Genomic DNA, 27,112 nt, shown 5'->3' with positions numbered 1-27,112 from the left:
TATTGGATTATTTTATCCCTGAAACAGCTGGGACTTCTATTTGTTCCACAGGGGCCCAACTAGCAGCAATATTTGCACATCCCCCTCCTGTCTTGGGCCACACTGTATTTTCTCATCCTACAGGGGCTAGATTCCTTAAGAGCCTAACTCATGTTTTTCCCCGGGTTTGGGAGACCTCATGCTCTTGGGATCTCACTATAGTATTAATGTGTTTGATGGGTCTCTGCTTTGAGCCCTTAGTAACCTGTTCCTTTTACCACCTACAATGAAGAGTTCCTTTTTAGTAGCCATTACATCAGCTCAGGTAGGTGAGAGTCACACCTGCCTGGTGGGTCCCCCTTATAATAGTGTTTGATAAGAACAGGGTCACTCTTAGGCTTCATCCCAAGTTCTTGCCCAAAGTTGTTTCAGGGTTCCATATGAACCAGTTTATTCATATTCCAGTCTTCTTCCCCAAGCCTCGTTCAACTCCCTGGAAGCTAAATTTCCCATGCGTGATGTAGTAAGGGCATTGTCATACTACGTTACCAGGACAAAATCATTCAGGAACTCACCTGGACTGACTGTGACCTTTGCAGAGGGTGTTAAGGTTTAGGTAGTGTTCTCCAACTGTATAAGGACATTTTATGAATTAGCCAGCTTAGATCCACCTACTCACGCTAGAGCTCATTTAACTGGACCTAATGCAGCCTCTGTTGCCAGTTTGAAGAATGTCCCTATTTCTGAAATTTCTGGGACAGCTATAGAGAGCTTGGTTCAAACATTTACAAGACACTATACTTTGGTAGAGGCCTCCACATCAGATGCCTATTTTGTTCTGCAGTTGTTATTTTAAGCAAGTCTCCTAGCACCCATCTCCAACCAAACTGATAATTGCTTACTCACCAACAGTGGGATCTGTGTGGAAAATCACTTGAAAAAATGGTTACTTATCTTACAGGTTCTTTGAGATGTGTTGTCAACACAGATTGCTCAACCTTCTCTGCTACCACAAAGTCTTTCTCTTCTGTGATTCTGTATTGGAAAAGGAACTGAGGGCAGTTAGACCCATTCTTCTCTTAATACCCTTGGGTGTGTCAGTTCCTTCACCAATACGGAATCTTAGAGAAGGAATTGGCGCACCCAAGAATGTAAAGGGCAGAGTGGATCCAGCTGCCCCTCAGTTCCTTTGTCAACACAGAGTCCCAGAGAAGCAGGATTTTGTAGTAGCTTGGAAGGAGTGGGGTCACAAAATCAATGAGGACAACACAGTTCAAAGTCTCTCAGTTCCTATAAGGTCAGTAACTGGTCTTTTCTTTTGGTAAGACATGCAAAGGCCTTCAAGTGGTGAACAGCAGTTAAAGTAAAAGGCATTATGATTATTCAGAAGCTCTTGTCCATCTTCTATTGCTGATTTCTCTTGCCTTCTCTTTTGCCCACAGATAATGAGAGAGTGCTGAGTGAAGGGAAATCTCCCAGTGTGGTCACAGAGCTGTCCGGGGCATGCCCACCCACCAGTGGGTGTCTTATGGCTGACCAGATGAAGCAGGGTTGCCAGGATTTGGAGGGAGGAAGTGATGCAGGTAATGGTCCCCACAGGACCTTGACTCTAACTGAACATCTGTATGCAGGGAATGGTTCAGACCTATGTTCTTTGGTATTAATACCTTATAGTGGACTGTGCTACCCTTGTTAACGGAACCTGATCAGAGCCAGAAGTACATATGCATGGGACTTTCAAGTTACTCTAGATGTGGTGTATTTGGCAGAGCATGGCTACTGTAGATGTTTGTATGTGTGGAGAGATTTGGAACTGGTGAGTCCCCTTTGCTTGTAGCAAAAACACATGAGATTTGCCCTTGTTGGTAGCATTTTCAACAGATAGTCAAGGTTAGCACAGCACTCTCTAAGAGAGGATCATCAGTCTCAGGCTGCAACAGCCCCAGAGGAGGCAGAAAAATAAACAGGGTGTGTGAAATTATCATGGCTGAGAAGCTCCTTTGCATGTGAGTGGTACTGGAGTTGCTGAGCAGTGTAGCAAAGCGATGACTCACTGGTACGACGCCTCCTGCTGGTTGTCTTGGGAATTAGCTCTTTCCAGCCTTCGGAGTGCCCTCTGCAGGCTGGTGTCTCGCCTGCCGTTGGCATCTGTGTCCCTCTCGGAGCCTGGTGCCCTTTACCCTGGGGTTCTGACCCAGCAGTAGCCCCACACTCTGGGTCTCCCCTTCCTGTGGAACCTTCAACCCTCTAAACCCACCTTGCTTCAGTGGCTACTGCCAGTTATCATCTAACCCCCGCTCATTGGGGCAGACCGCAGTGTAATGGCCACTCATCATTGGCAAGGGGTTAGGACCCTCTGCCTCTGCAGCCCCAGTACCTTTCTGGGCCTTTACCAAGGCCTCCAGCCTGGGGGTTTACCAGGCTGGAGCTCCCCAGCTCCCTTTGCCCTACCCCAGCACTGCTCCACCTCACGTACCTTGCTCCCAGGCAGCTGGTCCTTCCCACTCCAGGGCTAGAGTGAGCCTCCCTTGCCTCTGGCCCTTAGCCCTCTTATAAGGGCCAGCTGGGCCCTGACTGAGCTGGCCCCAGCTGCGGTCAGCTGCTCCCTCAGCTTCCCCAAGCTGTTCTCACTCCTCTTCCCCCAGCCGCAGCCCTCTGCAGGGCTGCTTTTACTATTGGCTCCCCAGGGCTGTTTTAACCCCTTCAGAGCCGGAGTGGGGTTGACCACCCCTCTACAGCAGTGATGGGAACGTTGTGTGTGGTGGGGCACCTGGAGGTAGTATAGTATAGCATTGGCAGAAGGGGCAGTGCAGCAGGACTTCGTGATTGTATGGAGGCACTGAAAAATCATTCAGTGCACCATAGTGAGTGATGCTGTTGTGAGGGAGGGTTTGGCTGTAATGACACCTTCACTTTCCTTCCTAGCCGAGAAGAACATCCCCAGGAAGCCTACTCGGTTTTCCTGCCTCCTGCCCAGAACTCAGGAGCTGATGGAAATTAAGAGCAAAAAGAAGGTGCGGTCTGTTAACGTACTGTAAATTGGTTCTCTGGACATCGTCCCTGTTTCTTCTTCCATAAAATATTTACATTTTGGCCTGTTGTGATTAATCAAACCTTCAGAATATTCATTTGAGACCTTTGGGTGTATAATGAATTGAGTAGTCACACACTGAGGACCAAACTGCATCAGAGGAGGCCAGGCAGTGTCTTAAGGGAATAGGTATTACTTTGTGTCTACTCGAGTTTCACTCTGGTAGGGCTCTGAGTTACTGGAGGTGCTGGGGAAATTTCATGCCTGAACTTGTATTCTGGATCCATGGTGCTCCAGGCTGTTGGAGGCCACTGGGGAAACTGCTGGGCCTAATGTTAATGGAGATGGTCAACATCTCCTTCAAGAAGGGTGGGTTGCTTGCTACTCTTACCGAAGCATCGGTACAGCCTGGTCTCAAGAAGCCCCCATTTGAAAATGGCATTCTGGCCAATTATATTGCTTTAATCTCCCCTTTGTGGGTAAAATAATTGACAGATTGTGGCAAGATAACTCTTCCCATATCTAGATGCCTCAATTTCTTTGACCCTTGTTAATCTAGGGTCCAATCTGAGTTTGGCACAGAGACTGCACTTGCTTAGTAGTTGGTCTCCTCCTCAAGCTGGATGGAGGTCAGGTGTCCATGCTGGTGGTGGTAGATCTATCAGCTGTCTTTGATATCAAAAGCAAGATGGTGTTGACATGCCTGCTGACCCCAGAGTAGGAGGGAGTGGATGTGGCTGCTCTGAGATCCCAGAGGATAGTGTTGAGTAATTGCTCTTCTTTCACTATTGCGCTCATGTGGAGTTCTGCTGGGTTCCATCTTGTTTTCCCTGTCACTCAGGCTTAGTCTACTCCTAAGTTAGATCAGCCTAGCTATGTTGCTCAGAGCTGTGAAAAATATCATGCCCAATGCGACATAGTTAGGTTGACCTAAGCCCCGCTATAGACCCAGCTGGGTCCACAGAAGACCTAGATACTGCCTTTCGGAGGGTGGATTAATCATATCAGTGGAAGAACTCCTTCCATTGATGTAGGAAGCATCTACACTATGGTGGCACAGCTGCACCACTGTAGCTGAGCTGTTGTAGTACAGACATACATTCAGCGTATATATGAGTCTGTTAGGAGGCATAGAGAGGAAGTGTGGGTTGTGATGATTTCAGTATGAGTAACAGAGACCCAGTCCAGATGAAATTGAGTGGTGTTGGTAGGCTGGGGCAAGCAACAAAAAGATATGGTGACTTTAACTATCCCTTTATGGGTGGTTGCAACTTGGGTTGAGTGAGTTGGCTTTCAGTGGTGGTCAGGATGGCTTTTTACACTTGCATCTGGCTAGAAGGCTGCAATCTTTTCTCACCAATGAAGATTTCACTACTGTGATTCATGCCTTTGTCACCTCAACTAGATTATAATGTGCTTTCTTGAGGCTATCTTACATCTATTCAGAAACAAAATGGTCACAAAATGTATATGTGCAGGGTATTTCACTGTGAGCACTTTACATCTGTGCCTTGTGATCTGTTTTGGCTGCCTGTGGGTTTGAGTAGAGTTTAAGGCATTGGTTCTGGTTTAGACAGCTCTGAACTGTGTGGGACTGTCTTGCAGTACCTCAGATCCCCCTTCCTTCCCATAACTAATGTAAGAGCTGTACTTGGAGCTCCCTCAGTTATAAGGGAGGGAATCATTGGAAGGATATTCTCTATAATGGCCTTTCTGCTTTGGAATTTGCTCTCCTCCCTTGGTCTAAAAAGGACCAAATTTGTTGACTTTCACATTCCACTGTAAGTCTGCTTTTTATGGAGGTTGTTGGGGAGAGGAGGTTGTTTAAGGATCATTGTTTAAGAAAGGTGGATCAAGAGGTTTAATTAGCCATATATCATACAGGTTATTAAATATTTTTTTTAGATAAGTGTCAAAGGTGCCTAGAGTCTGGAATAGACACCTTTTTTTCGTCCTGCAGCTCCAAATATATAGTAGTGATTTTCCACAGTGAGGTAACCCCTCAGACTGTGTAGGCTAAGTAGGTACTTGGGCTTCATCACAGCAGCATCTGTGCATCTCTCAAACATTAACAGATGTTATCCTGACTGCATACCTGTGTTTTCTACACTACAGGAGCTGTGTACTTCACTGTACTTTGAGAAAGTTCACACAGACATACATGGGGGGATAGAGAGGAGTGGGCGATGGGCTCTGAGGTACTGAGAGCCCAGGGGAGTTAGAATTGGGATGGTCATGAATTTAGTTCACTAGGTCATTGCTCGCAGTTTCATGGTGATGGGGACTAACAGGGAACTGACATTTATTCTGGGGCTTTAGTAAAGTTCATGTAGCTGTTTGTGCGTTTGGTTTTCTTAACACTACAAAACCTTCAGTTAACCCTTCCTTAACCAGGTGCTCTATTGCACTGTAGACATTTTGTTATATAATCCTGGTCCGTGAAGCACAAATTGTTCAAGTATAAACAGAATAGAGTTGTCTTTTAAAAAAAAAAAAAAAAGCCGTTTGTTTTATTGTTCCAGACTCTCAGTTGGTTTTGCTTGTCCTGATAGAGCTCCAGATGTTCCTGCCTCACCTGCTGAACTCTTTATAGTTCTTACTTCTCTAACTCCTGGTCTACACTAGTAATTTACACTAACTGTCTCTCTCAGGGGTGTGAAAAATCCACATATACCAATGTAACCTGCGGTATAAAAAGTGCTAAGTTGATGGAAGAATTTTTATGTGGACCTAGCTACCACCTCTCGGTGAGGTGGATCGTCTACACTGTCAGGAGAACCCCTCCCATCGGCATAAGTAGTATCTACATACCCCAAGCCCTTAGTGTCTTTTGCTTCTGTGTGCCACATAGGGGCATAGGACTCTTGCTACCTGTACTCCTGTCAGTGGTTTAGAATGAGATTCCAGTAGTCCAAAAATACTGGATAACAGTGGCTACTGTTGTAGAGGAGTGGCCCTGATCTCCTGCCATTTGTTCAGAGTTCATCTTACAACTTCCTCTGCTCTAGTTGAATAGCAGTGTTGGGGAGGGCGGGATATCCTGTAGTATCAGAATTAGTCACTGGGTGAGACTTGAAGCTTTTTGTGGTTTGTGCTGTTCACTGTTGTTTTGTTGTGTCTCTGAGGGAGGTCTGCAGATCTTCTGTCTTCGGGTGATCCCTCTTCCAAGATCACACAAGTGTAACAATGTATTCAGTCCTGAAGTCAGTCATATTTTTCACAGTGCCTTTGAAGTAATTTTGTTTTGTGGCTTTTGACCCCCTAGAGCACCTGTAAGTAAAAAGTGGAGGTGAATCTCCAAAAAGAGGTTCTCCGCTTTGTAGGGCTCTTCAGCCAAACTGGTAACTGTTAGCTTGTCTCCTGCAGCTCCTGATAACTGGCACAGAGCAGTTCAACCAGAAGCCAAGGAAAGGGATACAGTTTCTTCAGGAGAAGAGCCTTCTGGCCATCCCCATGGACAACAATGAGGTGGCCCAGTGGCTGCGAGAAAATCCCCGGCTAGACAAGAAGATGATTGGGGAGTTTGTGAGTGACCGTAAGAACATAGACTTGCTGGAGAGCTTTGTGGGGTGAGTATTTTTCCATAGTTGGTGTCTGATGTATTTGGTCACAAAGGGGAACTGGTTCAGGAGCTAAACAGACCACCAGCTACTATGACCACTGTTCCTGCTTCGTCGCTCCTATCCACTGGCTGTTATTGGTGACCTTTCCTTCTGCTTTCTTCCACTCACCACTCGTGTCCATCTCCCTCTGCTCCCTGCCCACCCGTCGGTATGGCTCATTCCTGTATGTTGATCCTCAGTGTTTTCCAGTCAATAAATCTGTGAGTGCACACATGCCTTGTTTTGTCTGCCCTGCCTTCTTCTCCTGTCTGCTTCTGTCTCTCATAGCATTTTGCTCTTATTGCAGGACTTTCAATTTCCAAGGCTTAAGACTGGATGAAGCATTACGGCTTTACCTAGAAGCATTTCGCTTACCAGGAGAGGCGCCGGTGATTCAGAGGCTATTGGAAGCCTTCACAGAACATTGGCGGGTGCGTACTGGGTGGGAAGAAATTATGCTCCATCCACCCCTTGTGTATGTTTGCTATCCTTGACATGTCAAATCACAGGGTGAATCTGACCTCTTTTGAACTCCCGGTGTTCTATAACATTACTGTGTAGGTGGGGGGTGGCACAGTGACTTCTTCCGGGGCATTGTCCAGAAGCTGGGAGTAGAGTTCTGATTTTTCAGCCAGTCCATTTGTTGGATTCTGTTGTGCAGGCAGGAAAATGGAGATCTCAAGTCATGTGTGCATCTGTCTCCTGTGGATCTGACTTGTGGCTGTATTTGCCTTTCAGAAATCAAATGGCTCTCCATTTGCTAATAGTGATGCCTGCTTTGCCCTGGCCTACGCAGTTATTATGCTGAACACTGACCAGCATAACCATAATGTCCGCAAGCAGAATGTTCCAATGACTCTAGAGGTGAGAGCAGATTCCCTGCACGTGGCTGTTATGCTGCCTCTTACTTCTCTTCATTTTAGGAGCACGGAGTTCTATTTTCACCTTTCTGGCTTTCTTCCGTTTGCTGTTCCTTCCATCTTCTGTTTAGTCTGTCCCACTCATCACTCTTTGATGTACTGTAAATAACAGAAGTGTTGGGGTTAAGTACAAGAGTGACGCAGTCTGAAGAAATGAAAGCTAAGCAGTAACATGCAGGGAAGGTTTGAATTGCTTTTACTCTGTAAACACAGTTTTGTGACCTGCTGTACCATAAGAACTAGTAAGAATGAAAAGAAGCAATAGAAAAAAGACTAGTCGATTAGAGAAGTGATGCTAAGTGAATAAGCACTTGGGGAAGTGCAGAGAGCTCAAAGTGATGGCACAGTGTTCTTACAAAGGTGGTGTATTTGTCATCCCAATGCACAATTGAAGCTAATCACATGTAACATTAATGGACCATCCCCATGTAATACCTATCAGCAGGTGGGATGGAGGCTACTGAACGCTCCCATGCCACTACAAGGATTATTCAATACTCCCTGAATTATAGTGTATTGGTCAGTGTTTCCTGAGTCCCAGGAAAGGCAAGCAAACAATTAATGAGACCCATGGAGTCTGCAAGCTGCATATGGGCCTCTGAGTTGTTGAGTGCCACTTAAGTTAGTGTTTTTGAAATATTCTTAAGAGAATCATCTTGGTGCTAACTGTAATGTTCCCAGGAATTCCGGAAGAACTTGAAGGGGGTGAATGGAGGCAAAGACTTCGAACAGGACATACTGGAGGACATGTACCATGCCATCAAGTAAGTATTCAGCCCTCTATCGCATTTCCATGTATGCACCGAGCAAAGCGGCTCTGTTTTGGTCTGTGAGACCTCTGGAGCACAATTAGAGAGAATTCTGCTGATCATGTGCCAGTCTGCCTTGAACCATCTTCCATCTCAATCTGGGGCTGTGGTAATAGGCTCATCACAGTTATTGAATTGGATTTGTGTAGTTGGAACATTGCCATGGTATTTTAATCTGCAAGACTTAAGATAAAGATTTTTTTTAAAAAAAACATGGCTTCTATCAACATGTGAAGGAATGGCAGGGTGAGAGCGGTACATGTGAGATACTGTAGCTAAGAAACCACTCCTCTGGGTCAGGCTTCCAGCTGTATTAGAACTTGTAGCGCCAGAGGCGGTGTCCCTCCCTGATGCTGCATTGGTGCCCTGAGATGGTGTGGCCAGGTCTTGGTCTTGTATATTCTGCTTTTGCATTTGTCCCTTTCTCTCTCTCTCATGAAACTGTCTGCTCCTGGTCTCTGCTCCCCATCCCTGGGGCTCCTGGCACACAGACCGTTGCTTGGGGGAATTCCTGACTGCTGTGGTCCTTTCGTGCTCAGAGTTGGCTGTGGGTGGGGAGGCTTTAATAACTGCTCAGAAATTATCGTATTCAGTAAATCCAGGCCCAACCACTTCGAAGCTAAGGGGATTACAGCTTTGAGGAGGCAGGATGTGACTCTGACTCTCAGCTGGTTTCAATCCCTGATTGCGTGCAACAGCTGGGTCCAGAAACGAGGCGGACTTCTTAGTCCGGCGCTCCCTTTCAAATCTCCTCTAGAAGCAGGGTTATGCAGGCACCTGTGCTAAGTACCTAGAAGTTCAAGAGGGATCTCCATATTTCAACAAATAAATTGTAGTTTTGATCAGTGTCTATTGCTTGATGGGGTTCTCCTCCCTTCAAACAGAGTTCAGAGAGTCTTCAGAGATCTTTTGTTTGTCTGATGACTCTTATCCCAGAACCAGCCCAGTTTTTGTAGTCAGTCCACAGACTGTCTCATGGCTCTGTTACGAGCACTGATGCTAGGACAGCCTGGCGTACACAGTCTTGCTCCGTTGCGGAGGTGCTGTCATGACTCAGTAGTTAAGATGGAGGCTTTTTGCACTTAAAGTAGAGATTCAGACTGTCACGTAGATGAAGAATATTGCATATCCTGTTCAAAATTACAGCACTTGTGCTCTGGGCACAGAATTAAATTTCTGAGAATTTCCAAGTAAATCCATTAATTTATTTGAGTTAAAATTAATCAAAATATGGGTCCTTTAAGAGACTTTTTGTTGGGTATCAAACTGTTTGTTCCAAACATAACAGTCTCTTCAAACTTTCCCTACAGTTGAAATTTACTGCAACCTTATGTGTAGACCATATTACGAATTTTTTAAATTAAAGGTCACTTTTTGCAATTGGTTTTCATAAGTGGAAGTTTCTTCGGCAGCTGAAGAATGTCCTTGCATAGAGAATTCCACAAAGAACTGACCTCTTTCAAAATGGTTGATATCTCCTAATCTCAATGGGACTGAGGCCACAGTCTGCCCTCAGTTAAGTGGGGCAGGGTGGGTAAATTAATATCTTTTATTGGACCAACTTTGGTTGGTAAGAGAGACAAGCTTTTGAGCTCTCATAGAGCTCTTTTTGGGGTCTGGGAAATGCACTCAGTGTGTCACAGCTGAATACAAGATGGAACATGTTTGTTTAGCATAGGTAGTTAACACATCTTATAAGGGACCACTCCAGGTGAAGTGGCCTGTTCACACCTCTCCTGTCATAGCAGGCAAAAGAAAGGCGGGAGGAAGAAGGGGTGGTGTGTTAGTGGTTTATAGATTGTTGTAATAAACCATAAATCCAGTGTGTCTGTTCAGTCCATGATTTTTAGTGTCTAGCCAAGTTTTTAATTTAAGCTCCCAGGTTTGTCTCTCCAAAATGTTTGTGCAAGTTTCCTTTGAGAATGAGGGCTGAGAGGTCAGATATAGACCGATGTACCTTTTCACTTCGTGAAAAGTGTTCACCCACAGGTGATAGGGTGTGTTTTGTTTTTTATCATTTTTCTGAGAGTTCATTCAAGAGCATGGTGATCGTCTGGTTTCACCCACATAGTTGTTGGGGCATCTAGTACACTGGATGAGGTACAACACATGTTGTGATATGAATGGTTAGGACCCATGGATCCTTCAGGGTGTGTTGTGGGGAGTGTTGACCATCATAGCAGTGGAGATATGTCTACAAGTTTTGCATCCATTGTTCTGGCAGAGTCTGGTTCTGCTTTAAGTTGGTGTGTTGTTGGGAACTTGCTTCTGATGATGAGCTCGGAGAGATTGGGTGGTTTTGGGAAGGCCAGAAGAAAGGGGTCAGGAAGGATTTATTTCACTATGTTGTCCCCATTGAGTATGGGTTATAATTGTTCAGTGATACCCATATGGGTTCCAGTGTGGGGTGGTAGATGGCCACTGGGGGTGTGCAGTTCAGGGGGGAGGGGAGGTTATTGCTGTATTGAAGCAGGTTCTCTTGGGTGGCCCATTCCATGATGTGATCTACCTCTGGTGGAGTGTCCTTGTTTGGTGAAGGCGGTTTTGAGTGTATTGAGTTGTGTATCCCTAATTTTTTTAACCCTAAATCACCCATATGTGCTCTTTGCTATAGTGCCATATTAACTTAGTTTTTGTCTGGGAATGCACAAGCTACCTGTGCGAAAGATGAATGGGGTCCTAAAGGAGCAAGAGGATACTGAGCTGCTAGTTATCAGGTGTCCTGGCTAATTCCAGTTCGGTTAACTGCATTATGCTCTAAATTCCCTCTTCAGTTTTAGACAGAGATGGATTCTTCGCAACGCTACACAGCTGCTTAGGTCAGGAAGTGGAGTGCTGTTAACAGATTTTCCATTCCAACTCCAGTATGCATGCACTTGAATGGTGGGCAAAGTGATCCCAAGGTGTGCATAGTTTGTGATGTGCTTTGAGATCTTTTATAATGAAAGGCACTGTGTAAATTTTAGATTTTTTCATTCTGAGCCAAACCTAACCTTTCCTTCCATCCCTGTTAGAAATGACGAGATAGTGATGCCAGAAGAGCAGACGGGCCTAGTGAAGGAAAACTACATATGGAATGTACTGCTGCATCGTGGTGCTACTGATGAAGGCATCTTCCTGCACATGCCTCCAGGAAGCTATGATCACGATCTCTTCACCATGACTTGGGGCCCCACCATTGCAGCCCTGTCCTACGTTTTTGACAAGAGCTTAGACGAAACAATCATCCAGAAGGCTATCTCTGGCTTCAGGTAGCCCTACTCTTCCTCCGCAGAGATCTAGTAGGCTTCCAGTCTGTGGGTGTAAATCATCCCCATTTTGGGCAGTGTCTCCTGTCTGCCAGCTGGAGGGAGCATAGAGAAGATCAGCTGTTGGCTTTCCCTAGCAAGTAGAAGCTTTTGCTCCCAGTCTGCAGCCCCACATTACTGGCTAGTGCTCTTCCCTGGGCTTGTGTAGATCCAATCCTTAAAGGCTTCTGATTGGTACCACTCAATCTTTGTCTGGTCTACATTGTTGTAATAAATTATTTAAAGTGATTGAGCACCATTTAAACTTAGTTGTGGCCAGGATAGGTCCTAGCATGTTTTTTGGCCAAGCTAGTTCTCAAAAATCACTCCCTAGACATAGCAGTCTGTATTGGGGGGGGTCTTTGGTCACAGCTGGGTTCAAATTATGTATAAGCACATTTTAAAAGCTCAGTTATTACACCATTGTATCCAGGGCCTTTTTGAACTTTGAACCTCAACACCATGAACAAATTCACCACCTGTACTTTTATGCTAAGGTTTGAACTGGGGACCTTGGTCCTGTCTGCCTGGGCCTCTGAGGCTGCAGTTTTTCTGGACCAGCACAAGGAAATACCAGGATCTCTGCACCTGCCAGTAGTTTTGCTGGAGGGTGGCAGCACAGAACAGAGATGGGTTGCTAACACTGGCATGTATTGTGAGATGCAGGGGAATGGTCCTGCATTGTCAGTGAAGAGGGAACCTGACCTGGGGTTCTAGACTGGGAGCGTCCTGTGCTGTTGTGGTTACATTGCTTGTGGTTTGTCTTTCAGGAAATGTGCAATGATTTCTGCACACTATGGCCTGAGTGATGTGTTTGACAATCTCATAATTTCTCTCTGCAAGTTTACTGCCCTCAGCAGCGAGGTGAGTTTGTGGGGAGGGATCTGGAAGCAGATACTTGTCATATATCATCTTCTGTCTCAAAGTTTCTGCTGTGGAGAGGTTAACTTTTACAGGTGATGACATCCCCTGCAGATATATTGTCTGTCCTGTTTTTCAGCCCCAGTGCAGGGATTTTCGGAGTGAACTCTTCAGTGCAAGTGAATGGAGAAATGTGATTTGTCTGTAATGAAGTAGGGTTTCCACACAGCAGCATATTCTAATATCCCCACTGTTTCCTTCTAGGTGTTGCTCATGTGGCATTTTCAGCAGCAGTTTTGTCAGGGATGGGAAGGGATCACCTGTGGCAGCCAAGTTGCTTGAATCACAGAAGTTTCTACTCTGTATATGTCTACACTGCACACCACTGGCAGCAGCATGTCGGTTATGTGTGGCTACATATCACAGTGAAAAGCAGGCTGCATCCATGCTGCCGCATGTATCTACATGCATCAGTGAAGGGCTCTGGCAGTGGGGAACTGTGGCAGGGAAAGGCTCCAGCAGCAGAGAGTTATTTGAGCCTTTGCCTGCTGCCTTCCCTCTGCCAGAGCCTTTCCTCTCTGCTGCAGTCTTTCCCTGAGGTGGAGAAAAGCTCAGGCAGCAGGAGGACACCGGGACACTACACTGCTAAAAATAGCAGTGTAGACAGAGGAGGCATTGCTTGGGCTTGTAGAGAGCCGTGTGAGGTACATATCATAAGGTTCTGGTGTGTCTATACTCGCCTAAGCAGCGTCTCACCATCTGCACTGGTATTTATACCTGTGCTAGAGTGGTGTATACACTCCACCCTGCTGTAAAGCATGTGCAGAGTAGACGTACCCTGAATGTATTGGGAGAGGGACACACTACAAATACGCTGTAGACAAAGCCTTTAGAAAATAGAGCAGGAATTTGAAGAAGTTCCTAGAGTACGTGTACGTACGTATACACACACACACACACACGAGCACTGTTGGTTGACATTACAGAAAAGTGGTGGGATGAATGAGTCTGGGTTGCTGGAGGATTTTCTTTTTTTTTTTTTTTTCAAGCAGGAGAGTGTATGCCGTCAAAGAACTGTTGAACTGTGTAAATCTGTTGGTCCCAACCTTTTAGAGCACTGTACCAAACTACTAGACTAAGCCCTGCAAGGCTCCTAACAATTGCCTGCTGCATCCCATTCAATTGTGAGACTGAAATTTGGCACGCTGCAGCCCGAGTTCTGTTGCAGTTTAACAAGTGCATCTTTTGGTGGGAGATATAAAATCAAGGACTTCTCGTCCTGAAAAATGCCCCTGGCTTTTCCACAAGAAATAGGGTCTTATCCTTAGCTGTATTCCAACTGTACCAATTATATTCTTCAGCCCTAAATTTCCATACAACCTGAGGACCACAGATATTTGAGAGGTAATATAGTAGAGGGGAAGGCAGTGTTTTAAGGGGTTGAGAAGATGACTAAGAGCAACAGTGAGAAAGTAAGGAAAGACCATTTTAGTTTAGGTTAGCTGTTAGCAGCTTCCCTAGGCAAACCTTTTAGTGATCAGGTATCTTTTCTGAGGCACTGCAATTGCAAGATGTCGCCATATTGGAGATCAGCTGTGAGAGAAGAGATGGAAGAGGTCTTTGCAAGGAATCAACTGGTTGTAAGCAAGATCACCCTGCTCTCCAGTGGATTCAGTAGTGTTATTCTTCTTGCCTTTCTCTGCAGTTAGACACTCATCCACTGGGTGTTCTGGAGTTGGTGTCTGTTGGGATGAGTTGGATGTGGCTGGTCAGTGCACAGAGGAAGCCAAGGGATGTTGAAGTTCATATTTTGATGCGAGAGCTCACTGATATGTATGTTCCTGTGGTTCTTTCATAATAAAATGGGGGCTGGCACTGGAAATGGAACAAAGGTAGCTGAAACTTTCTTGCCAAGCTTGCCGCATAGAGCCACTCATGCAATACAGCTCTGGTCATTAGCACTGACAGCAGTGCCTGCCAAAGCAAGTAGTTTTGCAGTTGGACCTCTTTCAAGAGCAATGGGATAACAGGGTGGGACACATGTTTTCTGGGCTTCAAGTATGAGATCTGAAGAGTTACGCTTCTGACTGGTCCAATATTTTTCACCCCTTCTCAATTAGCCTTGGGGGCAGAACAGAGTTATTGGATTTTCTGTTCCTTACTTACACGGATTATTTCTTTGCATAGTGTTCCTCCTCTTGAGAGGCTTTTGGGCTCCTCAAAAACATTGGACATATTAGTTCTGATCCTTATTCACATGGTTGCTATATTGCTTTACTGAGAGACTCAGTTTTGTAGCATGTGGTCAGTTTGATGGAATGGCATAACACACTTTGTGTTGGTAAGCTGTGGATGTATTGGACAGGTTGCCTTTATGAAGGGACTGTGGTCTAGTAATTAGCACAGGGGACTGCAGATCAGGACTCATGGTTCTGTTCCCAGCCCTGCCATTGACTGAGTGGGAATAGCTGAGCCCTTAAGCAAGTCACTTATATAGTCATGTTACTTAGGGTTTGTCGAGACTTAAAATGCTGCAGCAGTGCCTCTGTAGAGCATCAGTGCATATACTACCTATGCTTCCGGGAAAGGTCCTCCCATCAGCATAGGTACTCCACCTCCCCGAGAAGTGGTAGCTGGGTCTACAGGAGAATTCTCCCACCGACCTAGTGCTGTCTACACTATGGGTTAGATTGGTTTAACTGAGTTGCTCAGGGAGGTGGATTTTTCACTCCCCTAATGATGTAATTATACTAACCTAATTTCCTGATGTAGAGCAGGCCTGGGAGGGAAACTGAGGTACAGAGAAGTTAATAATTCATGCCTCTCCGGGGAGCTGTGATGTTGAATGAAGTATTAGTAAAGAGCTTTGTGATTCTGGAATGAGTTACTGTAGTGCCAAGTCTTAAGCCTGGTTTACCCTAGGAAATGAGGTTTGTATAACTTCGTTGCTCAGGGATGTGAAAAATCAACATACCCGAGCAACCTAGTTAAACCAATCTAACCCCTGGTGTAGACAGCACTGTATGGGCAGGAGAATTCTCCAGTTGACCTAGCTACCACCTCTCGGGTAGGTGGAGTACCTATGCCAATGGGAGAACCCCTCCTGTCAGCATAGTAGTGATGTCGCTGAAGTGCTACAATGGTGCATCTCTGTCTTCCCTCTGTGTTTCAGCAAGGGTCAGTGAAGCCAGCTGAGCCCAGCCTTCCCCAAAATTGAGTGCTAGCTGTAGTTTACCCATAGTCTTTCTTAGAAATATCGTCTGTCCCATAGCAGGGTCTGCAATGCACTCCGTCCTGGGCTGTGTTGAAAGGGAAATGTGTCTTGCTGACAGACCGCCACCCACTCTTCTCTCTTGCAGTCTATTGAGAATCTGCCCAGTGTTTTTGGAAGTAATCCCAAGGCCCACATCGCAGCAAAGACTGTGTTTCACTTGGCGCATCGCCATGGCGACATTCTGCGGGAGGGCTGGAAAAACATCATGGAGGCTATGCTGCAGCTTTTCCGAGCAGAGCTGCTGCCCAAGGCCATGGTGGAGGTAATGACAGCCAGCTCCTGGCTAATTCAAGACAGGGCAAATGGGGAGCCCAGCTTTGCAGAGTCCCAGTTCAAAGGAGAAGAGAGCCTGCTTGGAAAGGCATGGCTTTAGCAGTGCGTGTATAGAGCAAGACAGCCCTTGAAGGGCTTAGCACAGTAGTGACCTGTGGGCTCCTGCTTCTCAGATTGGCAGATGTTTTTTGTTTGTTTGTTTTGTTTTTAATCTGAATTTGATTAATTCCAACTCTCAGACATCTGCTAAAATAAATGACAAGACATGTCTGTGTGGGGAAATGCAATGGTGTGGGGACTGCAACAATGCACTGTAGAAGGCCCAATTCTGTGGTTTTGCCTGTGGGGTTGCAGGTTTGGTGACAGTGTCTGTATGTGGGGGGCGGGTTATGTGCTGTGTATAGACCAGATAGTGTAGACTTGAATGGAAAATTGATTTGGGGATGTGAAGAAGACAGAGCTGAAAGAGGTGAACACTGGGACATGCACTCTGGTCTGACTTCCAGGTTGAAGACTTTGTGGATCCCAATGGCAAGATCTCTCTGCAGCGGGAAGAGACCCCATCTAACCGGTGAGTGGCATGGAGAGGTGTGGCTCAGCAAGTCCCTCGTGGGTGCTAGGGAACATGCATGGTTTCTTGTTGTGTGGCTGATGTGTGTGTATTCTGTTTGCAGCGGTGAGTCCACAGTGCTGAGCTTTGTTAGCTGGCTCACCCTCAGCGGTACAGAACAATCTGGCATGAGGGGGCCATCTACAGAGAACCAGGAGGCAAAGCGAATAGCTCTGGAGTGCATAAAGGTAATGCATGGGACTGAAAAGAATCTGGCACAGAGTGCAATGCATTGAGCAGGGGCATTGGGTGGTGTGTATGAGAGGACAGACCTTCACAGATCATGGGAAGTGGGGCTGTAACTCTTAAGTACCCACTTCCTGTGGAAGAGTGTTAACCATATAGATGGAGCCAGGATCCCAGAGGACTTGGAAACCTCAGGGACCTAACAGACCCTGAAGAATACCTGCTTATGCACAGCTGTAGGGAGCTGTAGTGTACTCCGTACAGGTCTAACACTACTCGTCCATGGGGAGCCACATTCCATAAGTCCATGAAAATGCAGGTGCTTCCCCATAGGGAGCTGAGATGTTTAGTCCAGTTTAGAGTCCCATAACTAAGCACAAGCTGATGAGAATGGATTTGTAACAAATACAGATTTTCCCTGATGTGGTGACTTGTTCTCTCCCCTAAAATTTGCCCAGTGGAGGCCAGGTTCTTTAGGAGGAATGGCTTCTAGTGATGCGTATTGGTTGGTCGGGGACTGAGTTCCTAGAAATGGGCTTGAAGCTCCCTCTCCAATCTACTCTGTGTGTGCAGACCTGCATGAACTGCGTTTCTTCAGGTTATGTCCCTGCTCACAGCACTCTCTCTTTCCCTTCTCTTCTTTGCAGCAATGTGACCCCGAGAAACTGATAACTGAAAGCAAGTTCCTCCAGCTGGAGTCCCTTCAGGAGCTCATGAAGGTGAGAGGCATCGCAGGCAGGTTGTAGGGCTGGAGGATAGTGGTCAGGAGGGTACACTGTACTTACAGCCATGTATCGCATACTGCGGTGGAATATTTCCCTTGCAGGTCCTTTTCCAGAAGACTTATCTAGAAGTACTTCAAGAACAGCATTCAGTTCAGCTTTTGGCTCAAGGTTTCTCACTGTCTCTGGCATGGGAAATTAGGTCCAGGGACTTCCTTAAGAGCAGAGCCAGGTGTTAATTTGTTGTATAGCTTCCTAAAGGATCCCTGTGGGGCTCAGGAGAGGCTTGAGAATTCCTGTAGCTGTGCCTAGGAGACCTGGGGCTGTCCCTCTTGCTTCCCCTTGGCAAACTGCATGCCTGAATGCGGGAGTTGAACATTAGTGAGTGCATCAGAAAAAGAACCTGGTGTCTCTGCTCTCCTAAATGGCTGATCCAGCTGCAGAAGCTGTGAAGTGCTGTGTGACTGGGGGAACGCACAAGCTGGTCCCTCTGGGAGGATTTTCACTGCATGCAGAGGTGGTGATGGGTACTGATGATCTTTGGCTCTTTCAGGCTCTGATCTCCGTGACTCCTGATGAGGAGACGTATGATGAGGAGGACTCTGCCTTCTGCTTGGAGATGCTGCTGAGGATCGTGCTGGAGAATAGGTGATTCTTTGAGCTGTGTGCCAATGCCCTTATTCAAACGCAGTCTCCAGAACTGCTCCAGCAGTGACTCACTGATGTGTAGGTCCAGGGGCTCAGTTCCTTATGGGCTTGGTTTGCCAGCTGAAGCACAACAGCTGGGTTTAGCAATTCCACCACAGTACCTGTAAACAGAGGGCCATCCCCTCTGAATCTCTGCTTACTTCAGTGAGACCTAGAGGACATGGAGACTAAAATGGTGTCTGTCCCAGCTAGGTATGGGGAGGTGGGGGAGACCTGACTCCTAGGGTAGAGGTGGGGGTCATAGTGTTGCCGCAGTGCCAAGTCGTATGATCAAGAATTACTCTTCCCCCACATCACCTTGATGGTGGGGTAGGTGGTCTGTTGAAAAGATCTCCTGCTAAATATGGGAGGGCTGGCAGGTGTGGCTGGTGGAGCCCCCATGCGCCTGGCACACCTGAGGAGGGGAAGCGGTTTTCAAATTGAGCAAAGGGGCCAGGAGGTTCCAAGGAAGCTGCTGAAGCAGAGTTTAGAGTGCCCTCCCTCACCTGGTTGCTTGTGAATTATGAAGCAATGAGCTCCCATAGATCTGCTGTTGGTAACTCTCTGCTGGAGCGTCCAGTTGAAGCAGTGAGATACCAGGCCTGCAAGGTCTCTGAGAGCAGCTGCTAAGCCCTGCTGTTCATCTCCCTTCACCCTGCCCTTTCTCCTGTTGCTGTGTTGGCTAGGGACCGTGTGGGCTGTGTCTGGCAGGCAGTGCGAGACCACCTCTATCACTTGTGCGTCCATGCTCTGGAGTTCTGCTTCCTGGTGGAAAGAGCGGTGGTAGGGCTGCTCAGGCTGGCCATTCGGCTCCTGCGCCGGGAGGAGATCAGTGCCCAGGTAAGGGGGTTGGTGGAGGTCGGTGTACTGGGTTTTGTGCCTGCACTCACTAGCGCATGAGGGATCTGTCGCTGCTGTTAGTCATCCTAGCATTGCATCACTTGAGTGCTCTGAGTGCTGGCCTCCTCCCTGTATTTGTGGCAGGACCACTTCCCACCTGTTCACTTGTCTTGGGATTTGGTGCCCTGCTGCAGACTTCAGGGCACTCTGAGATCTGTTTGAATTGCAAAGAAGGGGAGAGTTACAGCTAAAAGGCAAAAGCCATGGAGCCTGGTCTGATGGGTTCAGAGCAATGAAAATGAGGGAGAAGAATTCCCCTAAGAGGGCCCATATCAAGGGAAAGACCCATCCCCCAAAGGCATCTGAACATGCCACTTGTCATGGAGAAGGAGGTAAGTGGACCTTGCCTGGGAGAGGGGAATCTCACGGCCAAAGGGACAACGTCTGCTTAAAGCCTAGTCAGTTAAAAGTAGCGTCAGACAGATTCAGACTCTGTGGGGCACCTGCATCTGAGAGCACTTCAGAGTCCGTTTGACAGGTGAACAGACTGAACCGCAGACAGATGGTTCTCTCCACCCTTTCGGTTCTAGGGGTTGAAGGTGGTGTGTGGAACAGTGGTGACTAAAACACTTTCACCCAAGTTTGTGTGTTAAGCTTATGTGCTAAAGGGTAACCCTTACAATCCTCCTGGCTTGTAGCCTCTCTGTACTAACACATTGCCTGGGTGATAGGGAGTTTTATACTCTTTATACACCACATTGAATGGTCTTGTCCCTGCTTGTGCTGCGTTGCTGACATCCTACTACCGCAGATTTCAGCTCACAGAAATTGTCTGCTGCCAGCCACCAGGGACTAAGGGACCTGGCTTAAGTACACTGTATGTGACTACTGCACACCAGCGAGCAAGAGGGCTGGGTTAATCTCACAGCCCTTTGCAGTGCATGCAACTCTGCTGAAGAAGCTGCAGCCTTTAGCTCTAACTGGGAGAGGACGACTTCGGTAAGGGATGGGAGTGGATGTAGCGCTGGCCATGACCACTCACTGCCACCTTCCCTGGCCAGGTTCTCCTTTCACTCCGTATCCTGCTAATGATGAAGCCCACCGTGCTGTCCAGAGTTAGCCACCAGGTTGCCTATGGCCTCCACGAGCTTCTGAAGACCAATGCTGCAAACATCCACTCTGGAGATGACTGGTACACACTCTTCACCCTCTTGGAGTGTATCGGGTCAGGGGTGAAACCGCCCCAAGCCCTGCAGGTTACAGCAAGGGCAGATAACGACACAGGTAAGACAGAGGGCTGCTGCTAGGAAATCTGATGCCTGCCTGCCAGATAAGCAGCTGCTTCCTCAGGCTTTTCAATTAGCAAAGGGGACTGCAGGAAAACAAAGCTGATATTAAACTACATTAGCAAGATTAAAAGCCAGCACCTGCTGTTCACTCCTACTCATGATTTGTCCCTTTCTCTGCTTTGCCATCTCCTCCCAGAGCAGTAGCCAGTGCACCAGAGGGAACAATGGAAGGGAAGCTGAGATTGCACAGCTGCTGAGAGACTCTGCTGGGTTCCAAGGGGGGATCTTGTCCTGGGCCGTACAGATTAATCTCCCTCTTGGGGATGTAATATAAACCGAGCTATTGTCCACATCTTACTTGATGTTCTTACAGGGGGAGACAGCAAGGAAGTGAAGAGACTGGCTCCCTGTGGCCATTTTAGAGCAGTGTGCTGGGAAACTGCAATCAAATGTTTGTGATTCTGAATCCATTTGGGTATAGCCAGGGCACCGACCACTCATACAAAAACCTGCTCACCAGTGCCCTACTCTCTCACCCTGATACTTACCGAACACGTGAGAGCAATCCAGTTGGGCGCATGGGCAAACCCAATCTAAGTCCTCCCTCACTGCAAATGGCAAAATGATTGATGTTGTGCCGTCAAAGCTCATTGCCACAGGCCTACAATAGAGGGCCTCCTTCCTCTCCCCAGATCTTACTTAGGAGGTCCTGGGGCGTTATATTTGCTGGTTTGGCAAGTCCTGCTGGTGGGCCTTTCATCTTGGCTTCTCCAGGGGCCAGCCCAGGGTTGTTCTCTACACTCTCTTCTAGCACTGCTATCTGTTGGTGGCACAAGCATGTGACAAGACCCAGTGGCAATGTAACAGACCACAAGCTCTTCTGCCATGAGTCTTGTACCAAGAAATGCATTCGGACATTCACATCCGAGCTCTGCCTCCCTCCCTGCTGGCTAGATTGTAGCAAATGTGGGATGTTGGAGAAAACCCAGCGATTGCCCATGAATAAGTGATCCCATTGGCTTCAGTGCTGCCCCCAGCAAGGATTGCTTATCTGGGAATGTGTGATATCAAACTGAATGGTAGGTGTAGGGAAGGCAGCCCCTATGACACAGCATGCTAAAGTACACTGCTGGCTATTGGGGAGCATGAGATTAGTGCAGGGGTGGGGCTGGGTGAATGACCCCGAGGCCCTGTCTAGCGCATGAAATTCTCAAACACATTGGCTGTGCTGCTCTGTCCCACCATAGCAACTGCAGTAATTCTCCTCAAACTCCCCTTTTCCATGTGATTTTTCTGATCTGCCCCCCTGGAGTAGAGCGCTGCTGAGGAGCCTGGAATAAAAGCACTTCCATGCATACAGATGGGGCTCAGCAGTTAAGGCCACATTTTTGGTTGGATCTGCATGTATCCCCTGTTGAGTATGGCTATGCAGCAGGCAGTGTGGGTGTAGGGGGCACATGCACAAATGGGGGCGGGGTGCGAAAGATTTTTGCAAATGCAATTCTGGAGGCCAGTTTTGGGAACCCATGGCTGGGCTCCATCATTATCCTGTCCAGGCTTCAGCATTGGATTCTCTCCCCTTCTAGGTCCCCAGCCATGTTAGCCAGCTGGAGTATGGGGAATCCTGTGGGAATTCCCAGTGTAAATCACGTTTATCGTAAAGCCTGCTATAGGGGAGAAACTATTACAAAGATCTGGTCTCTCTCTCTTTTCCCTGAGGGTGCTGCTCTGATGGCTGCTTTCATGGGGGAAAAGCAAGAGGAAATGAGGCCTGGCCAGGTTCTCCTCTAACTGGGAACTCATGGGCTGGAGCAGCCTCTTTTGGCTTATATCCCCTGGAGCTCTGGCTTTGGCTCACTTATATGCATTTCTTTTTGAAGGTGCTCAGTCCGACAGTGAGATCTCCTTGTCCTACCACCCGAGTGATGTCAGCCTGGACCGTGGCTACACCTCTGATTCTGAGGTATATGCTGATCACAGCAAGCAAGGCAAGATGCATCGCTCTGTGACTGACATGGATGTGGTGAACAGCGGCTGGCTGGTGGTGAGTAAGGCGAGGGCTGCCTGGGGCAAAGGCTCAGAGCGTACCAAAGTGAGACAGCTGTTAGCACCACAGCTGGACATGTATCCACTGGAGTTGGGGTGCAGCTGTCAATGAGCTCCCTGCCCTGCAGATCCCATCCTCCTCAATGTGCATCTGGCTTGCCCTTGCCCTGTAGCGAGTGGGTGCCATTCTCTGACAGCTCTGGGTGGAGGGTGGGGTGGGGTCTGAAGGGAGTGGGACTGGAGAACAGAGCAAGGGGGGTGAGGGGATGAGAGGCACAGGTGGAGAGGAGGTGAATGGGAGCAGATAAGTGTAGAAAGGAGGGGAGATGGGTCCAGCCAGCAGCAGTACCTCCTGTTGGTGATGGAGAAAACACCTACCCTGGGGATGGGCTGACGCGTGTGTGCTGTGCTGTGTTGTGCACGCGGGGCTGCATCCTCTCACACTGTGCTATTGCTCTGCATTGCAGGTTGGCAAGGACGACATTGACAGCCCCAAACCTACGGCTGGGCTCAGCAGGCAGGGTCCATCTCCTCTCGTGAACCAGTATAGCCTGACTGTGGGTCTGGACCTGGGCCCGCACGACACTAAATCTCTCATGAAGTGCGTGGAGTCCCTGTCCTTCATTGTGCGAGATGCTGCTCATGTCACTCCAGAGAACTTTGAGCTCTGCGTCAAAACCATCCGCATCTTTGTAGAGGCGAGTTTGAATGGAGGTAAGGCGGGGCTTGGTTAGGGTGCGTCAGACAACAGCACACAGAGGAGCAAGGGACAAGCAGAGTGCACCCCCAAAGGAGGAGAGCCAATTGGCTGTGGGATTTTCTTGGTGGGGCGGGGGCGGGGGGAGGCCTTGTCACTTTGGTCTTTTAAAGCTTGACTGGCTGCAGCAGGCAGATCACCCAGTGGGGATCAGTCTGGCCATGGGTGCTGGAGTAGTGAGCTAGTGCTGACCTCATTCCATAGCCCCTTCCTGTCCCTCATACTTGCCAGTGAGGGGGACTGTGTGACTGCGATGTGGAGAAAGAGGAGCACCATCAGCCGGAGAAATGGCATCCGGGTGGTGCTGCTGCTCCGGGGCTTGGTCCCAACAGGCTCTGAGGATCCACAGACTTCTGGGGGCACTCGGCACCTCATGAGGTTGGGCCCTTTACTTCAGAAGGTTGTTAGTATGTAGATTGAGAAGGGCTTGCGGGCCAGTCTGCATTGGGATCCCAGTGTGTGTGATGGAGTGTGTCCATGGGTATGTTATGGCTCCTGGTGCTCCCTAGGGTACAAGTCCCAGGAGAAGCGGGTGAAGAGCCATAAGTATGACGGTAAATCCAACCGATTCAAGAAGAAGCCAAAAGAGAACTCGCTGAGGCGCTCACGGGCCTCAAGCCAGCACCAGAGCCACTCCCACAGCGACGAGGAGGAAGACGAGAGTGTCCCGGCCAGCTACCACACTGTGTCTTTACAGGTTAGTCAGGACGTAAGTATAGCCAGGATTTCCTCCTCCTCCTTTCCCATCTGGGGGCCCCGCTGCCCACCCTTGGTGGGAACTCCCCCAGGAGGGGTGGGGCTCATCTCTATCAGTGCTAAGTTAGGGGTCAGGCATGTGTCTGGTCCTAGTGTTAAGGGGAGTGTGGGAGGTGTCTGTGCGATGAGGGAAGACACAGGCACTTGTGGGGGGTGAGGTTTAATAAAGAGGGGTGAAGGCTGTGTCTGGAGCTGTGAGGGTCACTGAGGAGGGTGACTGGGATGGGGGGGATTTTGTGATGAGATAGTGAGGGGCATGAGAAGGATTAGAGGGGTGTCTGTGATAGAGGAATGAAGGAAGTGTGAGCCCTGGGGTGTGTCCGAGGTGGAGTTAGGGCACTTCTATGGAGGGAAATGAAGGATGTGTTTGGAATTTAGGGGTCTTTGAAGGGGTCTCTGTCTGGAAACAGTTCTCAATCTGGACCTTGATTACTGGCCATGTGCAGCGCCATGCTGGGTGTTGTCCTGTGGGAAGAGTCATGCTGTAGATCTAGAGTTCAGTAACTGAATCATTAGTCCCTGAGCAATAGCCTTGTTACAGGCTTTACTCTCAGAAGATCAGACTGTACCTGGTCAGCACGACTGCAGTTGTCTCCCTCTCTCCAGAAGGAAAGCTCCATCCCCACATACCTAGAAAGGACTCCATTCTTTCCCATGTGACCCACTAGTCCTTCCCCTGATCCTCCCTCCTCCCAGAGGATTACTTCTTCCTCCTGTCCCTTAAAGACAGGCTCATTTCTGCCAGTGTGTCTGTCCCCGGCTCTCGCATGACCCAGACGTGCTCTGTGTATGGTAGGAGGCATAGAGGGAGGTGACCCCCCCCCCCCCCCAAACCCCCTGTCCCTGGACTGTGCACTGGTGTGGGCGAAGCTGGGTGAGGAGTGGAAGTCTTTAGCCCTGGTTTAGGGGAAGGCAGCGCATGGCATTGCTTTGGGCACTAGAGTCCTGCAAGTTGCCAATTAGGGAGTGGGAGGTCAGGTCCTGCCCCACCCTTAGTTCCCTACAGGAGGTGGGCTGCCATACGGACCTCTCAACGTCACAGAATTAGTGTGGAATGTCAGTTCTGCAGGAGAGAGATGCTTCTTGCAGCTTGTGCCCTTGGGGCAGGGAGTCAGTGTTTTGTTTACAAACAGAGGCAGGGTGATTAAGATAAGAAAGGGCTCTGTGATTAAATTAAGGATCTGGAAGTCCAGTTAGATGAACCTGTAAAACAGGAATCCCTCTGGGGGTAAGGGGGTGTTGAAGAGAGAAAGCAGGGGACTTAGAAGAAATACAGCCAAGCCCTCTGAGCCAAGTTTACATTCAGGAAAGATCAGAGGGGTAGCTGTGTTAATCTGTATCCACAAAAACAAGGAGAAGTCTGGTGGCACCTTAAAGACTAACAGATTTATTTGAGCATAAGCTTTTGTGGTTAAAAAAAAAGTGGGTTTTTTACCCACGAAAGCTTATGCCCAAATAAATCTGTTAGTCTTTAAGGTGCCACCAGACTCCTCCTCCTTTTTATTCAGAAAAAAGGGAGATGTGAGGGGGGTAGGTGAAAAGGAACCAAAACCCAGGGAAGGGATAGCAGATATAGAGAAGTTCCCACTCTATCTGTACTTATGTGGCCCCATCATCACAGTATGACTGCCTCACATCACAACCCCACAGTGAGGTAGAGCAGTGCTGTTATCCCCATTGTACAGATGGGGCACTGAGGGACACACTAGGGTGACCAGATGTCCCGATTTTTATAGGGACTGTCCCAATATTTGGGGCTTTGTCTTGTATAGGCGCCTATTACCCTCCACCCCTTGTCCCAATTTTTCACACTTGCTGTCTAGTCACCCTAGGACACAGACAAAAGGCGAGATTTTCAAAGGCACCTTGTGGGAAAATAGTCCCTGAGCCAATACATATATGATGTGTAACTCTGGATAAAATGGCTCAGATATTTAAGTATGAAGTGTATAGTTATTAACCACACACGTAATCATATGTTCACTGTGATGTTAATATCTCTGAGTGTAGGCACTGATGGCAATAGTTTTACTTGATTAATGTCTAGGAGATTTGACCCTCCAACTTTCTTTCAAGAAGAAGAGCTGCCAAGAGCCCTGGTGCTGTTTATTTTCCTTTCCTGCCTGCAGTGACCCTGAGATACCGCAGAAGTCTCCATTTTTTTCTCAACTTTAAAATGTGGAATTTTCTTGGTGTTTGGTTTTAAATATTCTCCTGTGAAAATTGCAACGCAAGCACTGTAGTGTTGTGTTTTAAGACCCTTCTGGAAAGTAGCCTCTAAACAGAATGCAGTGTTGCCAGCTCTCATGATTTTGTCATTAATCTGTCATGAGTCTCATGATGATTATTATTTTCCTTAAAGCCCCAGCTCCTGGAGTCAAGTGGATATGTGATGATTTCATCCTTCATTCTTAAAGAGAAATGAAATTTCTAGTAGCCCTTGTGGCTGTGGAGAAAGCTTCAAAATGTGACCCCAGTGCACTGTAAAGGCTCAAAAAGCAGAATGTAAATAAAAAGAACGCCAAATATATCATTTTTACATAATCTCATTATTTTTAAAGCCAATCTCATGATTTTTGGTGAATCTGATTCATGATTTTTGAACATTTGGGGTTGGCAATACTATGAAACTGACTTGATAGTGTCAGTTTCACTGCTGTTTAAAGTCAGTTTCTAGTCTGTTATTTGTAGTGGGGTAACACCCTTAGAGCCCCAGGCAGGTGCAGTATAAACTCATGGGGCCTTGCCCTAGTAGGATGTTTCCAAAAGTTAAATGATCTATTCCAAGCTTCATGAACTGCAAAAAAGTGATAGAAAGTAATCTAGATTTTTCTACAATTGTTTCAATTGTTGTATTCAAAGAATTAGTAACAAAGTAAGTATACACATTAAAATTTTAAACCAAACCAGTGTCCCTTAAGTGGATTGACACAAGATGTCGGAACATGCTCGTATTAGAGGATTTAATATTTATTTAATTTTCTTTCTTTATATAGGAATTTGTTATCTGACAGGAGCACTGTATCTAAGATCGGGGGTAGCCATGTTAGTCTGTATCCACAAAAACAACAAGGAGTCCCGTGGCACCTTAAAGACTAACAGATTTATTTGGGCATAAGCTTTCGTGGGTAAAAAACAATGCATCTGAAGAAGTGGGTTTTTACCCACGAAAGCTTATGCCCA

The 27,112-nt window shown here is 47.5% G+C and overlaps 1 protein-coding gene across 16 annotated transcripts in view; it reads left to right on the top strand.

Annotated features, from left to right (window-relative positions):
• Positions 1 to 27,112, top strand: part of GBF1 (golgi brefeldin A resistant guanine nucleotide exchange factor 1) — a 180,303-nt gene that overhangs the window by 147,654 nt on the left and 5,537 nt on the right. For 9 of the 16 annotated variants that reach the window (XM_043550325.1, XM_043550324.1, XM_037905789.2 and 6 more), the window contains 18 exons: positions 1,422 to 1,562; positions 2,905 to 2,993; positions 6,377 to 6,579; positions 6,920 to 7,043; positions 7,351 to 7,476; positions 8,214 to 8,296; positions 11,356 to 11,592; positions 12,399 to 12,492; positions 15,849 to 16,025; positions 16,543 to 16,607; positions 16,711 to 16,834; positions 17,480 to 17,551; positions 18,108 to 18,202; positions 18,928 to 19,081; positions 20,143 to 20,365; positions 22,251 to 22,414; positions 22,884 to 23,130; positions 23,683 to 23,882. In XM_043550325.1, the coding sequence (XP_043406260.1) occupies positions 1,422 to 1,562; positions 2,905 to 2,993; positions 6,377 to 6,579; positions 6,920 to 7,043; positions 7,351 to 7,476; positions 8,214 to 8,296; positions 11,356 to 11,592; positions 12,399 to 12,492; positions 15,849 to 16,025; positions 16,543 to 16,607; positions 16,711 to 16,834; positions 17,480 to 17,551; positions 18,108 to 18,202; positions 18,928 to 19,081; positions 20,143 to 20,365; positions 22,251 to 22,414; positions 22,884 to 23,130; positions 23,683 to 23,882 (2,618 nt within the window). The remainder of the gene's footprint in view (positions 1 to 1,421; positions 1,563 to 2,904; positions 2,994 to 6,376; positions 6,580 to 6,919; positions 7,044 to 7,350; positions 7,477 to 8,213; positions 8,297 to 11,355; positions 11,593 to 12,398; positions 12,493 to 15,848; positions 16,026 to 16,542; positions 16,608 to 16,710; positions 16,835 to 17,479; positions 17,552 to 18,107; positions 18,203 to 18,927; positions 19,082 to 20,142; positions 20,366 to 22,250; positions 22,415 to 22,883; positions 23,131 to 23,682; positions 23,883 to 27,112) is intronic. The other 7 variants (XM_043550327.1, XM_043550326.1, XM_043550322.1 and 4 more) reach the window with 1 other exon arrangement.

Source organism: Chelonia mydas, chromosome 7 (assembly GCF_015237465.2).
Source record: "Chelonia mydas isolate rCheMyd1 chromosome 7, rCheMyd1.pri.v2, whole genome shotgun sequence".
Lineage (NCBI taxonomy): Eukaryota > Metazoa > Chordata > Testudines > Cheloniidae > Chelonia > Chelonia mydas.
Note: the sequence above shows the minus strand (reverse complement) of the source record. Positions and strands in the feature narration are given on the sequence as shown.